At 37.9% G+C, this 22355-nt stretch overlaps 1 protein-coding gene across 1 annotated transcript; it reads left to right on the top strand.

Annotated features, from left to right (window-relative positions):
- The first annotated feature begins 4758 nt into the window (after window positions 1–4758).
- LOC109420593 (uncharacterized) lies at window positions 4759–21027 on the top strand. The gene is made up of 2 exons (XM_029853680.2): window positions 4759–5715; window positions 20547–21027. Exons 1-2 carry the CDS (start codon window positions 5055–5057, stop codon window positions 20759–20761), a joined length of 876 nt encoding a protein of 291 aa, XP_029709540.2. The 5' UTR covers window positions 4759–5054; the 3' UTR covers window positions 20762–21027.
- The last annotated feature ends 1328 nt before the right edge of the window (window positions 21028–22355 follow it).

The raw sequence follows: 22355 nt of genomic DNA on the forward strand, positions 1-22355 counted from the left end.
AAAATCAAGTCAATCGATTCAAAATTGACTTAGTTATACATAGCAGCAAGTGCCCAAAATAGGTGCTCCTACCCAAATGGTCTCAGACCCGACATGTTCTTCTTCTTTAGGGCTCGACGTCCCCACTGGGACTTGGCCTGCCTCGCTTCAACTTAGTGTTCTTTGAGCACTTCCGCAGTTATTGACTCGTAAACACCTGGGATGCTCTACTTTTGGCAGAAATGCAATACACTGAAGTTTTTTTTTACGACGGTAATGGCCCCGCGTAAAAAAAAACCGCGTTATTTCAAAACCCGTCGTAAAAAAACCGCGTTATTTCAAGACCCGTCGTAAAAAAAACCGCGTCATTTCAAAAAACGTCGTAAAAAAAGTCAAGTCACGTTAGATGTGGTGCTGACTATTTTACGCGTGTTTTTGAAAAAACGCGGATTTTTTTTACGACGGTTTTTGAAATAACGCGGTTTTTTTTTTACGACGGGTCTTGAAATAACGCGGTTTTTTTTTTAGGACGGACCGCGTAAAAAAAACCGCGTAAAAAAAACCGCGTAAAAAAACCGCGTAAAAAAAAACTTCAGTGTATCTTCTTTGTTTTCAAACATTTTACCCTGATTTTTTTTATAGTCAAGGGAAATATTGTGCATTGCAAGAAAAACACAATTATGGCGACTACTTTCCAGGGCCTTCAATGGTGGACAAAATTTTATCGCAGTGCAAATGCCACGTGCAGCCGCAGCAGTCATCGTACCACCCGGCCATGTGGTGACCTTTTTTCAAGAATTATCAAAGAGCACTATGATGGGAAATTTGAAAACAGGTCTGTTTTCTTAGGCGACTGTCTCGCGCGTATCTCTGACTGCGGGTAAAAGTAGTCACGAAAGTAGATATATTATGATTCGTATAATAGTTGTGCTAAGAAATGCATGGTACCACACCCCCCCCCCCCCCTTTGCACCCTCCTACCTTTTGCTGGTAACCGAAAATACGTTGCTTTTTGTATTTTCTTATAAATTTTACATGTTTTTACTCAAATTTCATCTTTTTGCTAATCATTAATAGTTTTCACTGATCCTTGACATGCAATGTATTACAATCCATCATAGTCTGTTGAAGTTTTTTTCCCAGGGCTATTTTAAGGCCTCCAAAGTACTCCGAAGTTTGTTTCACAAATCCAACATCCTATACCAAATTTTATACACGATTAATCATCACAGAACATAGTCTACGTTACTCAGAAAGCCTCAAAGCATTCCTAGAATATTCATGGTACATGAATTGGGTGATCTAGGTCATCAAAATTACTCTGGAATTCAATTTCTTAAGATCTACAACATCCATCATCATTTGTGTTCACACTGTTCATGAAATTTAGTCACGTTGATGTACATTAGACCTCGCAATGCTACGAGCAACTCGATATCGTGGTAGTTGGTCATTCCGTGAAATACAAAAGGCCTCCAAAACACTTTGAAGTTTGGATAACGATATCTACATACTGTATCATGCTTGAATTGTAAACAGTATTCGTGAGATGTAGTCTATACTACTGATGGAGTCTCAGTGCACAACTATAATGCTTTTGGTACATTCATGGGGTATTCCAGGCTTTCCAAACTATTTGGAATTAGGACCTTCAAGGTCTACAGGCTCTACTCTTGTTTCTGTTCACTCTATCGGCATAATTCTTTTACGTTTGTGTCTGTTGCACCTCATTATATTGCGAGCATCTCTATGTGTAGCTATTTGGGTGTCCACTGGTATTCAAATGGACCCAATGTATTTTGAAGTATGGGTTGCAATATCTGTAAATCTTTTGATATTTTTATTGTAGCGAATGCTCGTGGAATATAATCTGCGCTACTCTAGCCTCGGAGTGCAATTCTAATAACTAAGCAACATTCACTTGGTGATCTAGGCCATTCAAGTTATTCTGGAATAAAGACCTTCAAGCTCTACAAGCTATACTAAATCTCTTTACCTTATCGGTGTAGCTCCTCCAAAAAAATCCTTCAGGAATTCTTCCAAGACTATCGCCAAGAATTCCTCAAATAATCTTCTCAGGTATTCCAAGAAATCCAGGAAGAATTTTTCAAGAAGTTCCTCGAAAATACTTCCAGGAGTTCCTCCAAGTATTCTACCAGAAATTCCTACAAGATTACCTCAAGTAATCAAGAATTCCACCAGGAATATCTTCAAGAGTTTCTCCGAATTTCTCTCTAAAAATTCTGCCAAAAATTCCTCAAAGAATCCCTCTAGAAATTCTCCAAACATTCCTCCAGGAATTCCTCCAAGAGTTTCTCCAGGAATTCCTCAAAGAATTTTTCCAGTAATCTGCAGGTAATCGTCCAGAAATTCTTCCAAAAATTACTCCAGAGATTCATCCGAGATTACTTTCAGGCATTTTTTAGAACTTTGGTATTATTTTTTTCTATTTTACCGGGTATGCATTAAAAAATTGTTATTACATTCATTCAGTGATTCTTTCAAGGATTGCTACGCCTACCGAAAATATTCTTTTAAGAGAATTCTTCAAGATTTTCGAGGGATTTTTTTTAGATTTATTTTCGGAATTGTTCCATTGCTTTCTCACGAGATTCTTTTGAGATTTTTCCGGGATTTGTTTATTAATTTATCCAGGATTCCTGTAAAGGATTCATCCAGTGATTACATCAGGGATTTCTCCCGTTAGTCGTTCAGGAATGTTTATCCCGAGATGCCTTTATGAGTCCCCTCCGTGATTGCTTCAAGGAGCTATTCAGGTATATTTCCATCAGAGATTCTTTCCTGATTCTTTCTCACCATCAGGGATTTTTTCCGGGATACCTTAAGAGATTCTCCACGAAATTTCTTCAGATTCTTCCTCTTGGGATTCCTTCAGGGATTTTTCCCGAAACTCCATCAGGGTTCGCTCCCGGGACTCCTTAAGAATTTTTCCCGGTATCCCTTTCAGGGATTCTATCCGGGAATCCCTCCGAGATTCCTTCCGGGATTCTATCTGGGATTGCTTCCAGGATTTATTCATAAATTCTCCATGGGATTCCTCCATTGTACCCTCCCAGGATTCCTCTAGAAAATTCTTACAGGATTTCTCCCGAGATTCTCTCCAGGTTTTCTTCATGCAATTCTTCCCGAGTTTCTTCAAGCATATTCATTGGCATTCCATTGGAGTTTCCCCCGGAATTTCTTCAGGGAGATCTGCCTAGACTTCTTCAGAGATATTTCCAGGCGTTCCATCAGTGATTCCATTATTGATTCCTCCCAGATTTCTCTTGGAGATTCGTCCCAAAATTTTTTGAGGAATTTTCTGAAGGATTATTTCTAGTTTACCTCTGCGGATTTTACCCGAGATTCTTTCTGAAATTCGATACATAAGTATTCGCAATGGAAATTTTCCAGGATTCTTTCGGCAATTCAAAAAAAAATTCACTCTTCCTTATCTCAGTATCCCTTCGGGCTCTCCCTGGGATTTTCTTGTTATTCATCCGTCAACGATCTTTCAGAGAGTGCTCCTTACAATTTTATGGATTTCGGCAGCCTATTGTTTGCGCCGTTAATTTTTTTTAAATGATCCATCAAAAATTGTCAAATGATCGATTGATAACTTTTACATATTCCACAGAAGCAAACCATAAAGCAATCATTTGGATCCATGAAAAATTGTCGAAAGGGCTCTTTTTTTTTCAAAAATGTATCATTAATAAATTCCAGAATTTTATAAATTGCTCCGAGGAATGGCTGAAACGATTCAAAGAATGATCCATAGAAAACAGGAAAACGATCCATAAAATATAGGAAATGCTATATACATTTTTGGGAACGATCCATAAAGTTTTTGAAATAATCCAAGATCCATACAACTATGTACAGTGATTTTTTTTTTCTAAAAATCGATCATTGGTTTATTGTCTGCCGCATCGATTTTTTTTTGTTTGACATTTGGCAAATGAAAACAAGTGCTCATTGCAGGGAAAGGTTTACTCTGTGCATTGTTTAACTGTACCATCTAAAAAACCAATTAGGCGAATCTCTAGAAGCAATGTAATGACGTCAATTCTTATACTCATCCCATTGCTAAATTATTTCGGTTCCCATTCTAATGCTTGCATAAGTCCATAAGTTTTGTTGATTCTGTCGATTCATCCTAATTAACGCATCAAATAAAACATTCCAGCAAACTCAGCTTAACTGATTAAAGAAGAACAGGCACAACGAAATCTTTCCCATGCTCTTCCATTTTCAGTCAAGCACCCACCCACCATCACCAATCGCTTAATTCTATCACCACATCTAATCTTGGCCGTGAAAATTGCAATTGACCACGTACCTAAGGCGTAACGATTGTGTGCTCGCTGAATTAAGTGGCAGAGTTGAATCTCCATTCCTTCTCAGTCCCAACAACTGTGGGGGCTTCTCTTTTTGATTGTTGAAAATAATGTGTGGCTTCCGAGTAACAAACAATGACAATCGATCTCGAGATACTCTAGGTTATATTATGTATTTTGCGTTTATAAATACTGAAAATTTGATGAGTTGCTATAAAAAACGGTATTGCTCTTTTATCACATTCATTGTTGGTTGATAATTACTCGTATTAAATCAAAATGATTGGTAATGGTTTCTTAAGTTGTTTGCTTTGTTTGATCTTTGTATAACCATTTTAAGGTAATACTTGAAATGGGAAACGACTTATCGTCAAAATTTGTCGTTCAAGTAACACTTTTAGAGAAATGAAAAATCTGAGCATGTTCTATACTTTCCTTCAACTCGCAGTTCTGTTTGAAAGAGACAATAATGACCCTAAGCAATGACGATGATGGGTGGGTTCTCGTGGAAGATACAACGACGCAGCTCGACTTGATTGACGACAACTAGCCAGCAGCGATGAGAACGCGCAGCCGCGATGGTCAAGCCAGCCAACCAACGAGACATGCGAATCAATTTAGCTAATTTCGAATATATCTCAGAATCTGTAGATCAGTTAGAGTTCGTCGCTTGACGCGGCTGGAGATCGTTTGTTTGTTCTAACGCCGCTGTGTTAGAAGGCCTATTTGAGCGGGATGAAGCGATTACCGGGAGTTGTGGTCCTTGTGACGGTGCTGATTTTAGGATGTGGTGCTGTGAAACCTTCTTCAAATGTGGATTTTACTGACGTGGAAGATCCTGCCGATGATTCTGGGTTCGTCAATGTGTACCGAAACTACCCGAAGATTCAGGTGACGGTTGATACATCCAAGTTGAAACGCGTTTCGCAAGCGGAAAGTGAAGATAGTAGTTCGGGCAGTTCCGGAAGTTCTGGATCAGACTCGGTTGAACGACCAACAATCGGGGTGAAAACGGACATTACCATTGAAATTTCAGAAGAATCAGTGAATGAAACTAACACAGTGGATGGAAAAAAGGATTCCGGAAAGAGACCCGGTTCGAATGGGAAGAAAAGCGGAAAAAGTAATGACGACGACGACGATAATGCAAGTGTGCCAGTGTTCAAAGGAATGGCAGGAGTACCCACAAAGGGGAAAACGCCCAAACCAACTTCGTCGAATGATTTAAATGGAAAACGACCAGGAGTTACGTTGAGTGCGAGACCAACTACGTTCGTTAACAATAATGATGATCGAAAACCTTCTGGTCCCCATGATGGGTGGAACCGGTATCAACCGGTGGGGCTGTGGACCACTGAAAGGCCCTATATCAGGAGGATAGAGTACGATTATTACGGTGAGTAAATGCTATCTGGGTATGTGATACTTCATTTTCACTCCTAATTGTAATATGAGCAATTGTCATGAATCATTCATTTATGCAATACAGGTGTGACACCGGAGCTTTACGGTTTTCGGATGTAGAAAACATACACTGTAGAACTGTGGTCTAGAACTAACTTTATTACTAATGCTAAGCCTTATATATATGAATGAATGTACAATACATTCTACCTGATTTGACTCATTATCTTTTGGGTCCCTTTCTTATTATCTCTACTTTGTTATCGCCGCCACTATCGGTGCGTCACTATTTTCATTACAATTTATGGGTCTCTTTCTTGGTCCTTCGTAGAAGATTAGTTTATGACGTAATTGTCTTGGGTAGCAGAGAATTATCAACTATGCGCATATTGCAACTAACAATATGCCATGCGGTGCGCTGTATAACTTAAGGAAAATGACAACTTGAGTTTGAAATGCAAATTGATTGATTCGCGTTCGTTACATTCCGGACCCCGTAAATCTACTAGATTTACAATAATAATTGTCGAAGCGATTTATTACTTATTATATGAAATGATATTAATATTGTCTTTTTACTTAGGACTAGACATTTGTGTTGAATTTTGGATACACATTTCCTCTATACAGGTTCATTTCTGTTTCTTCTGTTTCATTGTTTGGTTGTTGATTCTCTTCTGAACATCTATTATTTTCCATTTTGTTTACCGTCTCCCTTCTAATGTTTTTATGCGACAAAAAATTAGTTAATGAGTCCCAGAATGATGCTATTAGTTTCCAACTGAAACCATAGATGTCATATAATATCTGACTATGTATGATTGTATCAACAATAAATTTTAAACCTCGAGCGAATAGGTAAATACCGATGAATGTTGACGTAGTGTTTCCCAACCATGTGCTCCAAGACAACACTTTGTTCCAGTACTTATGTATTGCACCATCAATTATTTTCTCAGATAATAAAGCATCAAATCTAAAGCCTTGAGTATTAGGATTTTGTCCAGCTAAAATTTTATAAACTACAGAAGATGCTACACGTCTTTCGCCTTGTTCATATATCATGTTCCTCATTTTGACCAAACTGTTGGAATCATAAACCCCACTCTCCATTAAGTTTGGCAATGGCGTGTATGACCAGCTGGTAACAATATCAGTTGATAGTTTACTTGGCGCAGTGGTTTCTCGTAATCTTCCATCTGTGGTGTACCATCTGCTCCCAAATTTGAATTTGGCAGGAAGTAGAGGAGTACACTCTATTTCTGTTCCTAATGTTTGTAAAACGCGTGTAACTGGAGCTAAAAACATTGACACATTATTGTAAAAAACGGGAATTTCTTGATAACATTGCTCAGTAAATCTTGGTGTAATGTAAACAGGTTTACACTCCAAAACGTGCAAAACTTCGCCAGCGACTACTGCTGTGTAACCATTTCTCTTCATTATGCTGCTGACGAATTCATTCGGGTTAAGCCTAGCCAGTGTAAGCTTAGTTTCTAAAAGAACTTTATCTAACTTACACATTTCAGCCATAACCATATTGTAAATATCATTTAAAGATTGACCAATATAACTTTCTACAAGAGTAATTTTGGAATTAAAATAAGTAAACAAATCCAAATTTTTTCCACTGTTTGCTTTTCGTGTAAATGGAGATCTAATACTCTCTGTTTCAATTATTAAAATTCTAGGATGATCAGTAGTAAATCCGTTGTAACCACAAATGCGAGTATCTTCTCGTGTTTTGATCGAAAATACTTGCTTTTCTGAAATAGTGCTGTAAACCACTGAATGAGTTTGCTTTATATTACCCTCTAAACTTGTAGTTTTATTGACAAGTCCTTCATAAATTACTTCAAATTCAGTTGTTTCACAGGACTGATTCAAGTCTACATTCCAGGTCAAATAACCTTCTTCGGAATCTAGACATGTTCCAATTGAATACGAACACATTAAACCATTTTTCAAATATATCTGATCATTTTCAAGGTCAATATTTGCAATATAGTCGTATAGAGCAATCTCGTACTCATAATAAACTAGTGCCCCAGTCCATGTATAGAATGGTGTACTATATGTGCCTCCGTTGCATGAATTTCCAGTCACGCTACCTACAATAAGCGTTTCACCCCTTGTAGTGGAATTTAACTTCAGCTCATTAATTTGTCTGTCATGAGTCAGCGATACAATTCCTAAAGCGTGTACCTTTGTACATTCTTCTGAATTGAACTCTTTGACGATGTAAGAATATCCATACTGATAATCTGAAGTATGCGAAAATGCTCCACAATGTCTTATGGACCTTCGAATTATTACCTTACATTGAAGAACTTTAGTTAAACTTTTTACATTCCTTTGTAAAACCTGTATTGTTATTTCTGTTGAACTCAAATTACTTTTCTGAGGAATACAAGAAGCTACATCAAGAAGCGAGTAACTTGTCATGTTTACCTCTGGGTTGGCACAATCAAATGCTATCAATCCTCTAGTTTCGAAACCAAAGATTAATGTAAACATGTATACAAGCAACATAAACGATATGAAGTTACTAGGATTTTTTGTTCTTATGGTTTTATTCGAACGTAGATTGCACATTTCTTCATGATCATCTTGATTCGGGATTAAATCTGGTGAATCTAGTTTCTTCGGTTCTGAAAGTGGAATTGTGTCATGACTTCCTTGAAAGTTTTGAGTTTGTTGAAATAAATCATCATTTGTTTCTAAAGATGGCTTTGGCTTTTGAATTTTCCGAACATCTAAAACTGCCACTTTGACGGCTGGTCTTTCATAAATACCTTTAGATGTTTTAATTTCAGCAGATCTTACTTGTCCATCTTTAGCCATTCTAACACTGATTACTCGACCTTTCAACCATGTTCCAGGAGGTGCCTTATCATCAGTTATTACAACAATATCGTCAACTTTAATAGGTTCAATTTGATTAGTCCATTTATTTCGTTTCAACAATAATGGAAGGTACTCTTTCGTCCACCGATCCCAAAAATATTTCCCATAGTTTTGAACCTTTTTCCAATGATGTTTTTCTAAGTGAATTGCAGTTGGATCATAAGGTGGTACATATTCTCCAGCACGACCAATTAGAATATGAAATGGTGTCATTATTTCGTCGTCGATATCTTCTACTGGTATGTGTGTTAATGGACGAGAGTTTAAAATAAATTCTACTTGGATCAGAGCAGATCTTAAAATTGCTGGTCGTGGTAAACGACTACCATACTGCTTCAGCATTTTATATAGCGATAACTTTATGATTTTAATAAGCCTCTCCCATACTCCGCCGAAATGGGATGCCGCGGGAGGATTGAATGTCCATTTTAAGGCTAATGCTGCCGCATCACCGTTTCTCATTCTTTTATCAATATTCACAATTAGTTCTTTTAATTCATTGTCAGCTCCAACAAAGTTGGTGCCATTATCGCTGTAAAGGTGCTTAATTTTTCCTCTTCTGTTTTGAAAATTACGCAAACAGACAATAAAAGAATCTGTATCTAATTTCTCAGCCATTTCGATGTGAACTGCTCTACTAGACATACATGTAAAAATCACACCCCAACGTTTTTCTCTTGATCGTTTTACTGCAACTTCAAATGGACCAAAGTAATCCACTCCAGTATGCGTAAATGGATACAAGAAAGATTCGGTCCGATAATCTGGTAAGGGTGCCATCATGGGTGGTACTGGTTTTGCGTTAGCAATAATGCATTCTTGGCAATATTTCTTGACCTTTTTCAAAAGTGACCTTTGTTTAATAATCCAAAACTTTTGAAGAATAGCTGCAATCACGACATTGTCATTCTGATGCAAATACCGTTCATGATATGTCTTTACAATTAAAAAAGAAATATTATGTTCATATGGTAATATAATTGGCTTTCTTGCTGATTCGGGTATGCTTCTTGCGTGTTCCAATCTTCCTCTTGCTCTGAGTACTCCATGATTATCAAGCATTGGACTCAATTTTCGTAAGTTGCTGGATTTTTCAATTTCTTTACCTTCTTTCAGTAATGTTACTTCCTCTGCGAAACAATCCCATTGAGCTTTTTTGAATATCGCGTTTTCAACCCATTTTACATCATCATAATTAGTGCTACGATCAAAATCTGTTTTATTTTTAATCCAATCGGTAAACTTTTTTATTATTAGAGTTCGCTTAACCAAACGCCACCAGTCCGAAAAATAATCGTCCTGAATAAAAGAGTAAGGATGTATTCTTTGATGAATGTTTACATAGTTTCTCAGCTCTTCATCAGTTTCCATACTTACTGTCCAGTTTGGCCAATAACTTTCTGATTTTCTTAAAAACGATGGTCCATTGAGCCATAATGATGCTCCCTTTTTAATTTTTGTACCTTCATCAGCAGGGTTTAATGATGGTTTTATATATCTCCATTGATCCATTGAAGTTGTTTCTAAGATTTCAGCAACTCGATGAGCTACGAATTGCTTATACCGCCTATGCTGACTATTAATCCAGGCTAGGACAGTTTGACTGTCTGACCACATGACGCATTTTGAAATCGAAATTCTTAATTCTTTCTTTACGGTATTCAACAATCTTATCCCTAATATTGCTGCTTGCAACTCTAAACGTGGTATGGATAACATTTTATTCGGTGAAACTCTTGCCTTTGCTGATACTATATTCACATCAGTGCCATTTGCAGTAACACTTCTCAGATACACAACGGCAGCAAAAGCATTTTCCGAAGCATCTCCGAACATATGCAACTCATAAAACAATGCATTTTTCAAGGTCATACATCTTGGAATCTTAAAATGGGTGACAAGTTTAAGCATATCTATCCAAGAGTTCCAAAAATTTGATAAACTATCTGGTAACTGGCTATCCCAATCAGAAGATTCTTTATGCCATTTTTGTAAAAGAATTCTACCATGAATTGTGAAGTTCGAAATTAACCCTAAGGGATCGTAAATACTCATTACAAACGAGAGAGTTTCTCTCTTTGTAATCAACCTTGTGAATTCCAATCGATCAAGTTTTAATTGAAATTCGATCAAATCAGTTGTTGTATTCCAATAGATACCCAATACTTTATCAGTTGGTATTTCTTTATTCTCGAACCATTTTATTTCTGAAACATGAAGTCTTTCTGAAGGAATAACGTTGGCAAGCTGTTGCGAATTTGTAATAAAATTTCTTAGATGAAATCCAGCATACTGTTGAATATTTATAACACCCTGAACAACTTCAGATGCTTCTTTAATTTCATCAAAGCTATCCAAATAATCATCAACATAAAAGTTATTTTCAGAAGCCTCAGAAGCCTTTGGAAAATCATCCTTAAAAAGCTGTGCATTATAATTTTTCACTGCTTGAGCACAAGCAGGAGAACACGTTGATCCAAAAATCATTGATTCCATCACATATACGCTCGGATCCCTATCGGCCTCACATTGTCTCCAAAGGTATCTTTGTGCAGGCTGATCTTCCATAACAATTTTTATTTGCTGAAACATTTCTTGTATATCCCCTGTAACAGCGATTTTGAACTCTCTGAATCTTAGCAAAACACCGAACAAAGATTTTACTGTGTCAGGACCGGAAAGCAGTGCTGAGTTAAAAGATACTCCTTCTACTGCTGCAGCTGCATCAAAAACAATTCTTGATTTAGGTGGGACTTTGTTTTTATTTGTCACAATAAAATGAGGCAAATAATAGGTGTTTGGATGTTCCTGTAGTAGCTCACGTGGGCTAAGCTTACGGGCATAACCCTTTTTAACAAATCCTTCAAATGACTCAATTGCCCATTTTCTTAGCTCTGGTTTCCTAGCTAATGTCTTCTCCAATATTTCCAAACGTTTGAAAGCATTATTAAAACTTGGAGGGAAACTCATGCTTTCAGTTTTCCACAATAATCCTATTGAGTAATGTCCGTTTTCATATTTAATTGTATTTTTAATAATTGATTCAGCTCTTTCTACTTCTGCTGATTTTGGTAATTTATTAACGACGTTGACTCCAAAGTTTTCAGTAGAACAATAATTTTCAAAAATTGCTCTTAAATCTGTACTTTCATGCTCTCTAATGCAAAAAGAATATGAAGGCTCACCTCTATATACCTTACCGAAAATCAACCATCCTAGTTTGGTACGCGCTGCCATCGGCGAGTTCTCGTCACTTATCCTTCTGTCGGTCGTCAACAACAAATGAGCGTGCTCCATACCAATTAAAATCGTGGGCTTGGCGTTGACGTATCCCTGAACTGGAACATCAGCTAAATAAGTGAACTCCTTCTTCATGTGTTTAATATCCAATGTTTGCGTTGGAAGTTCAATGTCCTCGATGGTCCTGACATCCTTCATTGAATAAGTTTTTCCTCCATGTCCGCGTATCCACAGCTGTACTCTTCGGCTAGGTGATTCCTTTGAAACGTTCTGCGTCCAGGTTAATTCCAGTGGTTCTGACCGTCCATAGAGCCCAAGTTTATCCGCTACCGATTGATCCAAAAGGCTTAATGACGAGCCGGGATCAAGGAAAGCGAATGTTTCCAAAGAGAGGTTTCCATTCTGCAACGTTACTGGTACTATTTGATAATATACCGTTGATTTTCGACTTCCATGATGATTATTGTTAGTTTTGTCCTTCTCCAGATTTTGATTTTCCTTGGGTTTCTCGACGGCTGCTTTATGCAATAAACGATTGTGCATTCCCTTGCAACCGTCTATTTTGCATTCTCGCTTGCTTCTGCAAAACTTACTACCGTGTCCTTTGTTCAGGCAAGAAAAACACAGTTTCAATTGTTGAATTCGTTGTTGCCTTTGCTCAACATTGAGGTTTTTCAATATGTTGCACTTGAACGTTTGATGCTCATGCTTACAAATGTTGCACTGCATTTTTGAAGGATTGTTATGAATATTGATTCTGGGCTTTTGTTCCTTTCTTGTAGGTGGTGCTAATCTCCGTAATGTCGTTGCGTGAGTTTGCAGCCACTTATTCAAATCATGGAGAGTTGGCTGACTGACATTTCTTTGAAGCGCTTCTGTCCATGTTATCTGCATACTAAATGGTAGCTTTGATACTATGTCAGTAATTAACCGATAATCATGAAGGAATTCTGGCTTGGCCAATGTTTCCATTGTCACAACCAAATCGTCCAATGCGTTAGCAATATCGATAGTATGGAGTTTGGGTTGATTCAATGTTTTTATCAGCTCGTTCAATAATTGCTGATAAATAGCCTCCGGTCTCCCATAAATTTCTTCAAGCCGTTGCATTATTCTAGGAACATTAGCAGCCCCTATCATCAAATTTGACACGCTCTTGGCAGCTTGGCCATACAGAGCTTCTTCCAATCTTGATAAATTTTCGAGATTGGTAAATCTACCTTCGGCAGATGTGTCCTTAAAAATGCTGTTGAATTTCGGCCATTCACGAGCCTCTCCACTAAATTTTGGAAGCTTGATTAATGCTTGCCTCGTCGCATTTAAAGAACCTTCAGACTGACGTCTGTTTGCCACATCTTGTTGAATTTTCAGCGATTCATTTAGCTGGTTCGCTAAATCAAACTTCACTTTTACGTCCAATAATGTCGCTCGTTCGATTTCCAGATATTCGCATTTGGCGCAAAGGAATCGCTCTTCTTGTGACGGCGTATGCTTAAGGTGCACACAACTAAGGTGGAACCACCTATCACAATCGTCACAAGACACCATATTATCCTTGGTGTCAGCTTCCTTGCATAAACGGCAGTTTCCGTTCTTATTTTCCACGAATTGGAACATAGCTTTTGATTTTGCCATCGCAAATGTTCACTTTACTCTCACCTGGTTGTTTGCTGCTACTTTGCTTCTCTGTTTCCTTTTGCCGGATCTGCGCGTTCACTTCTGATGACAGCTTCTAAAGGTATTTCCAAACCTTTTTGTTAATTCACACACTGCAGTTTCACTATTTTCAAAAATGTCCAATGTCCTAGTTTCACTTGAATTACCACTCTGGGTTTTAATATTCAACACACAAGGTATTTTAGACACGATTCGTGAATATCTATTCACAACTTTCGAATGTTTGCCACTATTGGCTCAAGATTTGTAACAGTTAAATTTTGTGACAATGCACAACACTCAGACTGCACTCCTGGCGACAGTAAACCACGTTACAAAATCAATCACTGTAGCTATTTATTACGACAACTTTTTATATTGTCGGAGTCCTTTCCACTTATTCTAGTTGATCTCCGCGCGCCGGTATCACTGCACAATTTCAACACAACGTCGCGAGTACTTTCCTCTCTGGTAGTTCACCAAAATGTGACACCGGAGCTTTACGGTTTTCGGATGTAGAAAACATACACTGTAGAACTGTGGTCTAGAACTAACTTTATTACTAATGCTAAGCCTTATATATATGAATGAATGTACAATACATTCTACCTGATTTGACTCATTATCTTTTGGGTCCCTTTCTTATTATCTCTACTTTGTTATCGCCGCCACTATCGGTGCGTCACTATTTTCATTACAATTTATGGGTCTCTTTCTTGGTCCTTCGTAGAAGATTAGTTTATGACGTAATTGTCTTGGGTAGCAGAGAATTGTCAACTATGCGCATATTGCAACTAACAATATGCCATGCGGTGCGCTGTATAACTTAAGGAAAATGACAACTTGAGTTTGAAATGCAAATTGATTGATTCGCGTTCGTTACAACAGGGTATCCAAGAAAGCAAGAGCACAACTTTGCGTAGTGATAATACAATAATTTTCTTAATAAACTTCGACTTTGTTATTTTTGTATTGTTATTCAAAGTATTTTACACATGCTCAATAATTTCCAAACGTTTATGCCAAACATACTAACAATTATTTGTTCGATTTTTTCCGACAAGATCAATTTAAACCTATTATTGTTTAATATTACGCATATAAAAATCATGGATATATGTTTTTAATTTTTTATCATTGATACACTTATTCAGAACAAGAATATTTACATTAGGCATTTGTGGAGCAATTGCAAGATAATGTATAAAAACAATTTCTCTTTAAGAGCCTTCAATAAACGAATAAGTAGAAACAAATTTATGGGACTTTTTGGCGCTGTATCGGTCATCGGGATTCTTTAAAAACAATCGGTTAGGTTAAAAGCAGACGTTTCGAATGTTTATTCATTCATCCTCAGGGCAAACTACAAATTTCACATTTAGTCACTGATTAACATGTAACATACAGATTATACAAATTACTTACACCAAACAGTTATTTCTATGTCAAGTGGTTTTGGAACATGGATTTTAGAACGGCTGACAAAATTACACTGCAATATTTAAACAAAGTTCGGACATAGTGACTAAATTCATTTGAATGGGTCTAACATTTAACGTAGCACAAAACTTACACAGCTTTCACCCGCGCACATCCAAACGGTTATGAATCAAAATGTCTCAAATGAGAGATAGCAAAACCAATATGGAACAGACAAGAAGAGAATAAGAGATAACAGAGAACATAAAACATAGAGAGTGAGATATGGTCTATTATGTGCGCGGGTAAAAGCTGTGTAAATTTTGTGCTACGTTAAATGTTAGACCCATTCAAATGAATTTAGTCACTATGTCCGAATTTTGTTTAAATGTTGCAGAGTAATTTTGTCAGCCGTTCTAAAATCCATGTTCCAAAACCACTTGACATAGAAATAACTGTTTGGTGTAAGTAATTTGTATAATCTGTATGTTATATGTTAGTGACTAAATGTGAAATTTGTAGTTTGCCCTGAGGATGAATTAATAAACATACGAAACGTTGGCTTTTAACCAAACCGGTTGTTTTTAAAGAATCCCGAAGATCGATACAGCGCCAAAAAGTCCCATAAATAATCAAGACGGCCGGAAATCAATCAATGTAAAAAAATTCTTGGAGTGTCTCCAGGAATGACTGATGAGTCCAACTGGGATTTCTGCAAAAAAAAAACATAAAGAACTCTCCCAGGAAGTCCCCTTGAAGTTCTTCCAGGAACTATTCCTGTGAATTGTCAAAGTGATTTCTCCAACAATTTGTTTCAAATTCCTCAAGCATTTTTTTTCTAAGAAATCACTGAATAGTTCTTCTAGTGATTACTCCATAGATGATTTCAGATACACACATACATTACATACATTTATTTGATCAACATCATTAAGACAAGACATAATCAACAATAGTACGCCAGAATACTCGGTTTGTGGCTGCCGTTCTCCATCCTCGGTCGCGCCCAATGCTCGCCTGGTCACGCTCCACCTGGTCCGCCCATCTTGCTCTCTGCGCTTCACGCCTTCTTGTGCCAACCGGATCCGTTGCAAACACCAGCTTTGCAGGGTTGTTGTCCGGCATTCTTGCAACATGCCCTGTCCACCGTATCCTTCCGGCTTTGGCCACCTTCTGGATGCTGGGTTCGCCGTAAAGTGCAGCGAGCTCGTTGTTCATCCTTCTCCGCCACACACCGTTCTTCTGCACACCGACGAAGATCGTCCTTAGCACACGTCGCTCGAAAACTTCGAGTGCTTGCAGGTCCTCCTCGAGCATGGTCCATGCCTCGTGCCCATAGAGGACCACCGGTCTTATGAGCGTTTTGTACATGGTGCATTAGGTGCGTGGGTGAATCTTTTTCGACCGCAGTTTCTTCTGGAGCCCGTAGTAGGCCCGACTTCCGCTGATGATACGCCTCCGAATTTACGGCTCACGTTGTTATCAGCCGTCAGTAAGGATCCGAGGTAGACGAATTCCTCCACCGCCTCGAAAGTATCCCCGTCTATCGTAACATTACTACCCAGACGGATCCGGTCGTGTTCGGTTCCGCCTACCAGCATGTACTTTGTTTTTGAGGCATTCACCACCAGTCCGACCTTTGCTGCTTCGCGTTTCAGGCGGGTGTGTACAGCTCTATCACCGCTCCAAATGTTCTGGCAATAATGTCCATGTCGTCCGCAAAACAAACAAATTGACCGGATTTTGTGAAAATCGTTCCCCGGCTGTTGAGCCCGGCTCGTCGCATCACACCTTCCAGAGCGATGTTCAAGAGTAGGCATGAGAGTCCATCACCTTGTCGCAGTCACTGGCGAGATTCGAATGAACTGGATAGTTCACCCGAAACCCTTACTAGAACAGAAGCAAGGCGAGATCTAAAAGGGTTATGTTTTGAAATCAATACATCTCAGAAGTCCTCACTACTCCGCGGTGTCACTTGGGAAAGCCCTGACTGGGTATACCGGGAACCAGGTTATGCTATCGTTAGTGAGACATTGAGAACCAACCCAGTTCTTGCTCGGTGGAAACCCAGGGATTCAAGGCGTCACGGATCCTCAAAGAAATGTATTGTTCAAATCTGCTTTAATTCCGCCAGTAAAATCACGTCATCCAGGTGCCAAAAATCTTATAAAAGGAATTCAATTATTAAAACAAAATAAGAAAATTTACACGGAGTCGTCAAACTACCCAAATTTGAATTCTTTTGAAGCAACACAATAGCTTGGCCCAATACCTCAAATTTGAGAAAATCGAATAAACTCACACTAGGTAGTTTGCCTTTAACTCCAGCAAAAAAAATATATTCAAGACTAGGTAAATTCAACCCAAACGAGAGTTTTTTCAACCCAATTTTGACAAAAACGGTATTTACCCAAAATTGGCTTATTGGGCCAAAGTACCCCCGGTGGGTCGATGCAGCTCGCTTTGTTTTTGACAACATCCGTGGGGGAGAAAGAGTTAACCACCTAATTTTGGGTAGAAAGTTTAAACGATATACTTAGTTTTGAGTAAAATAAACCCAAAAATAGGAAATTTTAGTTCTCCGTGTACATTATTACAAATCTTTGTGAAAACTTTTGACATTTGAATCTACAACCCAAATGTATCGCCTACCTACTCAGATCCAACTATAATATTTCAAAGCAAGAAATAGCAAAAACAAACGTCGTTTATAACCAGCGTAAAAAGCTGGATAGAAGTAGTCGATTCTATAATTATTCAAGATTATTCCAGTGAATGGCTGTGTAAGTGTAGACTATTCGCCTTGACGGAGGCTCTCTGAGAGAATTTCGCTTGCGTGAAAACAATTTTTTTAACATGGGAAAGGATAGGAACTGCATTTTCAAATGCTTCTAATTCTTTATAGAAATTTTTTCAAGCAAAACGTTCTTAATGTTATCGAATGAGATTTTTTTTTATTCTTAATCACTTAACCTAATTTACAGCTCTTTTATCCACTAGGGTATTACGTGAGCGATTCCAATTGGACGCTGCACTTCCACTTTGTACAGCGCGCCTAAATGTATTCTATTCTATTCTTCTTCATCGAACTGGATGCCTGCGTGCTTCTTTCACTCTTCTACCCTGTCCATGGTAGAATGATGAGCACGGTGATGCTGATGTGTGGCTGCTGTTCCTTTTCCAATCCGATTGGGGGTCCATTATGAGTTGCGGTTCGCCGATATCCGAATTCCGGGTCCGTTAGAGCTATATGCTCTGAAGAGGGTCAGGTGCCAGCTGCTCTCGGGGGGGAAGAGCAACTGACGAAAAATTGCAAGTGCCGGGGCTGGGTTCGAACCCATGACCATCCGCTTATGAAGCGAACGTGTGGACCACTGCGCCACGGGCCCCGACAAAATGAGATTTTGATACGCTATATTATAGACATAACATTGTGATTTAAAAACTTTTGTCTAAAACCAGTTATAATGTAGCTAATTGAAAGTATATTGCAAAACATTAACACTTTTTTTCAATCTGAAGTCCCTAAAATATTTTAGAAGCATTTGAAAATGCAGCTCCTATCCTTTCCCATGTTAAAAAAATTGATTTCACGCACAGCGCAATTCTCTCAGAGAGCCTCCGTCAAGGCGAATACTGGACTAGACTAGAACCTTTGAAAAACTAGCAATACAATTTTAGGGTTATGCTAGTTTACTCCAAAATTTAGTTTAATGGCATTATCAAGTTTTTGGTTGAAAATTTGTGTTATTATTATATCTTGCAAATTAATTGGAATTTTCAATGCTTGCTTCAGACAAAATGATCTTGACACCAAACTACACTACTTTTGTGAAGATGTCAAGAACGGATTTGTAATTTGGTATAATGTTCTTGGTGCAAAAAGCCAAAAAAAACATATGTACTGTGTTGGTCATAGTATTTTTTTTTGTATATTTATATGACTGAAATCTTCATTGCATCTACACGAGTGACTTGATTGAACATTGCAATACGGTAAATTAAGTTTTATTATCTCATTTTTCGGTTTTTAAGGGTTGTCTATTTATGACGTAAGGGGATTTTCCCAATTTTTCGGCTTCTCGAACATTTACTTGTTTGGTATGAAGTACTAAAAAATCCCAGGATTTCACGATATCAGCTCTGTCCCTAATCCTGGGACGAAAAATGCCGTAAAATGGGCACTTTTTTCCATATACATAAAGAAAAAGTGTGATGTTTGATGCGCTTGCACTGTTAAAAATTGTTGCATCATTTAACCTGTAACAAAAGAACCCCGTCATATTGCACACATTTTTCCATCAGTTTTTTTTTATTTGCAGTACTTTCTCCGTATTAGGTTAGGATTATAACATATACATTTTCTTTTAACATGAATTATCTTTTAACTTGACGCAGTAAGCAAAATAAAGTTTGCCGGGGATAACTAGTTGGCTTATTTAAAGATGAGTAGCTCATCCTCTATTTAGAAAACAAGTATTCCTTTTCTAAATTTTCAAATATTAATTTGCAGTCATTACCAAAACGTTATCTAATAACAATTTTATAAACATAAGGAATATGTTTGTTATTCAAAATAGGAAGCAAACATGCTATCTGGATCACGATCAGTTAGCTTGTGGTCAGTTTGATTTATTGTACCTCTCGCAATTATAACATTATAATTTTCTGGCATATTTTTTCTTCGGGCAACTACTTTTAATACCACAACAAATCATACATTTAGCATCCATGTGCTATAGCATTATAATGTTTCATTCCGTGACCTTCCATGTCACTTACTTACGACAGTGAGTAAGGTCTCAGAAATTTCCCACAGGCTTACGAAAATGTTGCACTATATAACTGTTTCTTTGCTTTATCGAAAAGTATGAAGTAATTCAATTCACTTTGGTAAAAGCGAACTAAGTAATTATTTTTTAGCGGTATTGGCTAGTTCATCTTAGGACCCACGCTTTACTTCCCTTCTGAAGGTAAAACTCACATTTTGCGAGTTTGTCAAGAGTGGAATTCGATCCCAGGTCCTCGGCGTGCCACCAAGCAACCGAAATTTCACCGCGGTCGCGCTGTATACGCTGAGCGATGTTTTTTATAAGGTTGTACTTTTTACAACAGCGCGCGTACTGAAGGGTTAAGTGCAGAACTTCAGAAAACCCGAAAGTGAAACAAGGCATGTAAATCGCTTTCACAGTTCAACCACAATTTTTTCTTTTATAATTCGAGTAGCAGCAGATTGTACGCTCAGAAAAAAAAAACAAACATTTTTTTTCGTTATAGATCTTTATCCGTACAGGGAAGGAATTTGTAGAAAAATAACATTGGTTTAATCTTGTTGAATAGCCGCGCGTTCACTGGCTGGGCTGTATCGACCCTACATCTGTCTGTAGTAAAAATTGGTCTCAACTATTTGATTTTACCCCATCTGAAAAACGCATTCACTAAACTAAACCAGAAATATTTGGGTCACTGCGGAATCCGGTTACGCTATTCAAAAATCAATCACCTCTGCACTCTGCACATTTCGATGCAGCAGCTAGTCACACCTTCCAAACATCAAATCACTAATGCATGGCCCTTTTTTCGCTTTCACTCGCCACACAGGTAATCCCATCTATGTGAAGAGCTACGTGCCCTACCACCAAACGCAGCAGGGCCACCAGCAAGACTCGAGCGGCAACTGGAAACCGTGCTACTGCAGTCCCGTCTATCCGCAACCGTGGGATCGCGCCCCCTCGAATCCGGTTCTCCCGACGCCGACCCATCGGCGAAAAGTGGACGACAAGGTGGACATCCCCTACAAGCAGCACCGAGATTAGGGTGTTAGGGCACTTCAGAAGGAGAGATTTTTTTTGTCTTGTACATATCATCCAAATAAACGGATTCTTGTGAATTTGTAATCAATATTGTTTCGATCAAACGGTGTACTATCATCTTCCCACTATAGACTCAATACCTAAAGGTCTCATTTGACAAAAGGGTGCCCTATTCAAGTTTTCATAATTTACGGCGCATATTTCATAGGCGTAGTAGCAGCGGGTAAAGATCTAGGTAAATATAAATATAAGTTGAACTAAACACATGTCCTTAATCCTAACACATAAAAAAAACAACAAAAACAACAACAAGAACAAGAAAAAAAAATAAGAAAACAAAACGGATGAAAAAATAATAGTAATAATATTGATAAGCATATAACATCTCGAGGAAGATGATAAATACTTCTCCGTAAAAATAGCATATTTTTCTTTAAAACTTCAGCTTTGTCATCTCTTCAAAGCCGATTCCGATATAGATATATGTAGATTAATTATCCTATTTCACTCGTGTACAAAAACGTGACAACACAGCGACATAATCAATAATGCTATTAGTCACGTTCACACGGTCATAGAATTGCTTAATTCGACCACGGTTATAACAATAGATGAAGACTTCTGCATCCACACAGTTGTTGCAATAGGAAAGATCGATGAAGTACTAGATTTGTAGTAAAGAGCTGAATTTTTGTATGGTGAGAAGGTCAATTCTCCGTTTCTGCAATGAAATGGTGCAAAAAGCGAGGGTATTATAATTCCTTGTCTAATTTGATGCTGTTTGAGCAAAATTTTGGGCAACAGTGTTGTTGTTTTCTCCATTTCTTGCAACATAAACAACATAGTTATGCAAAGTTTTGCTCAAACAGCATCAAATTTGGCAAGGAATCATATACACACGGGTTTTGCACCATTTCATTGCAGAAACGGAGAATTGACCTTCTCACCATACAAAAATTCAGCTCATTACTACGAATCTAAAACTACACCGAACGTGTTCTATTAAGCGTAAAGACATCGAATTTATATCTCGTTTAGTGCCTCTATAACACTTTGGGACACCCTTGACATAATATCAAGGATGATAAGAGAGATCTTTGGTTGAAAAAAAATTAAGCCTTGTCGGAAAGAAATAGCGACCAGGAGAGAAGAATCTTTCCAAAAACACATCGTGTAATTTCTATAAAATCGTATAAAAAAATCTTTTAATCGTAAGAAAAAGTCGTATCAATGAGAATTCAGTGTATAGATTAGTTGGCAACTTGGCCACTAGAGGCACCATCAACAGTTTGATGCTAAATTGCACTACAGGAACCATATCAGGTCGTCAAGCAAACGTTACGATATGCGACAGCTCAAGACCTTGATAATTTGGAAGGATAGCGTCTTCGGCAAAGTTGTTGGGTACAATTAACTGTTTTTGGCTACGCAGTCATAAAATGAACAAACGACTTTATTTATTTGCCCAACGTTTCGACACGGGGTTTGTGTCTTCTTCAGGGGGTACTGTAATTGATTATTTTAACTAATACTGTATGTTAATGTCTAGTTGTTTAAACTTACAATCTTTGTGTCGTTATTTGTCCTATGTTTCGTC

The sequence above is a fragment of the Aedes albopictus genome, chromosome 2 (genome assembly GCF_035046485.1).
Source record: "Aedes albopictus strain Foshan chromosome 2, AalbF5, whole genome shotgun sequence".
Classification (NCBI taxonomy): Eukaryota; Metazoa; Arthropoda; class Insecta; order Diptera; family Culicidae; genus Aedes; species Aedes albopictus.

Excerpts from the sequence above, each read along its gene's own strand:
- LOC109420593 (XM_029853680.2), top strand. The coding sequence starts at position 5,055 with ATGAAGCGATTACCGGGAGTTGTGGTCCTTGTGACGGTGCTGATTTTA. Across the intron at positions 5,716-20,546 it reads GATAGAGTACGATTATTACG|GTAATCCCATCTATGTGAAG; the intron begins GTGAGTAAATGC and ends CTCGCCACACAG.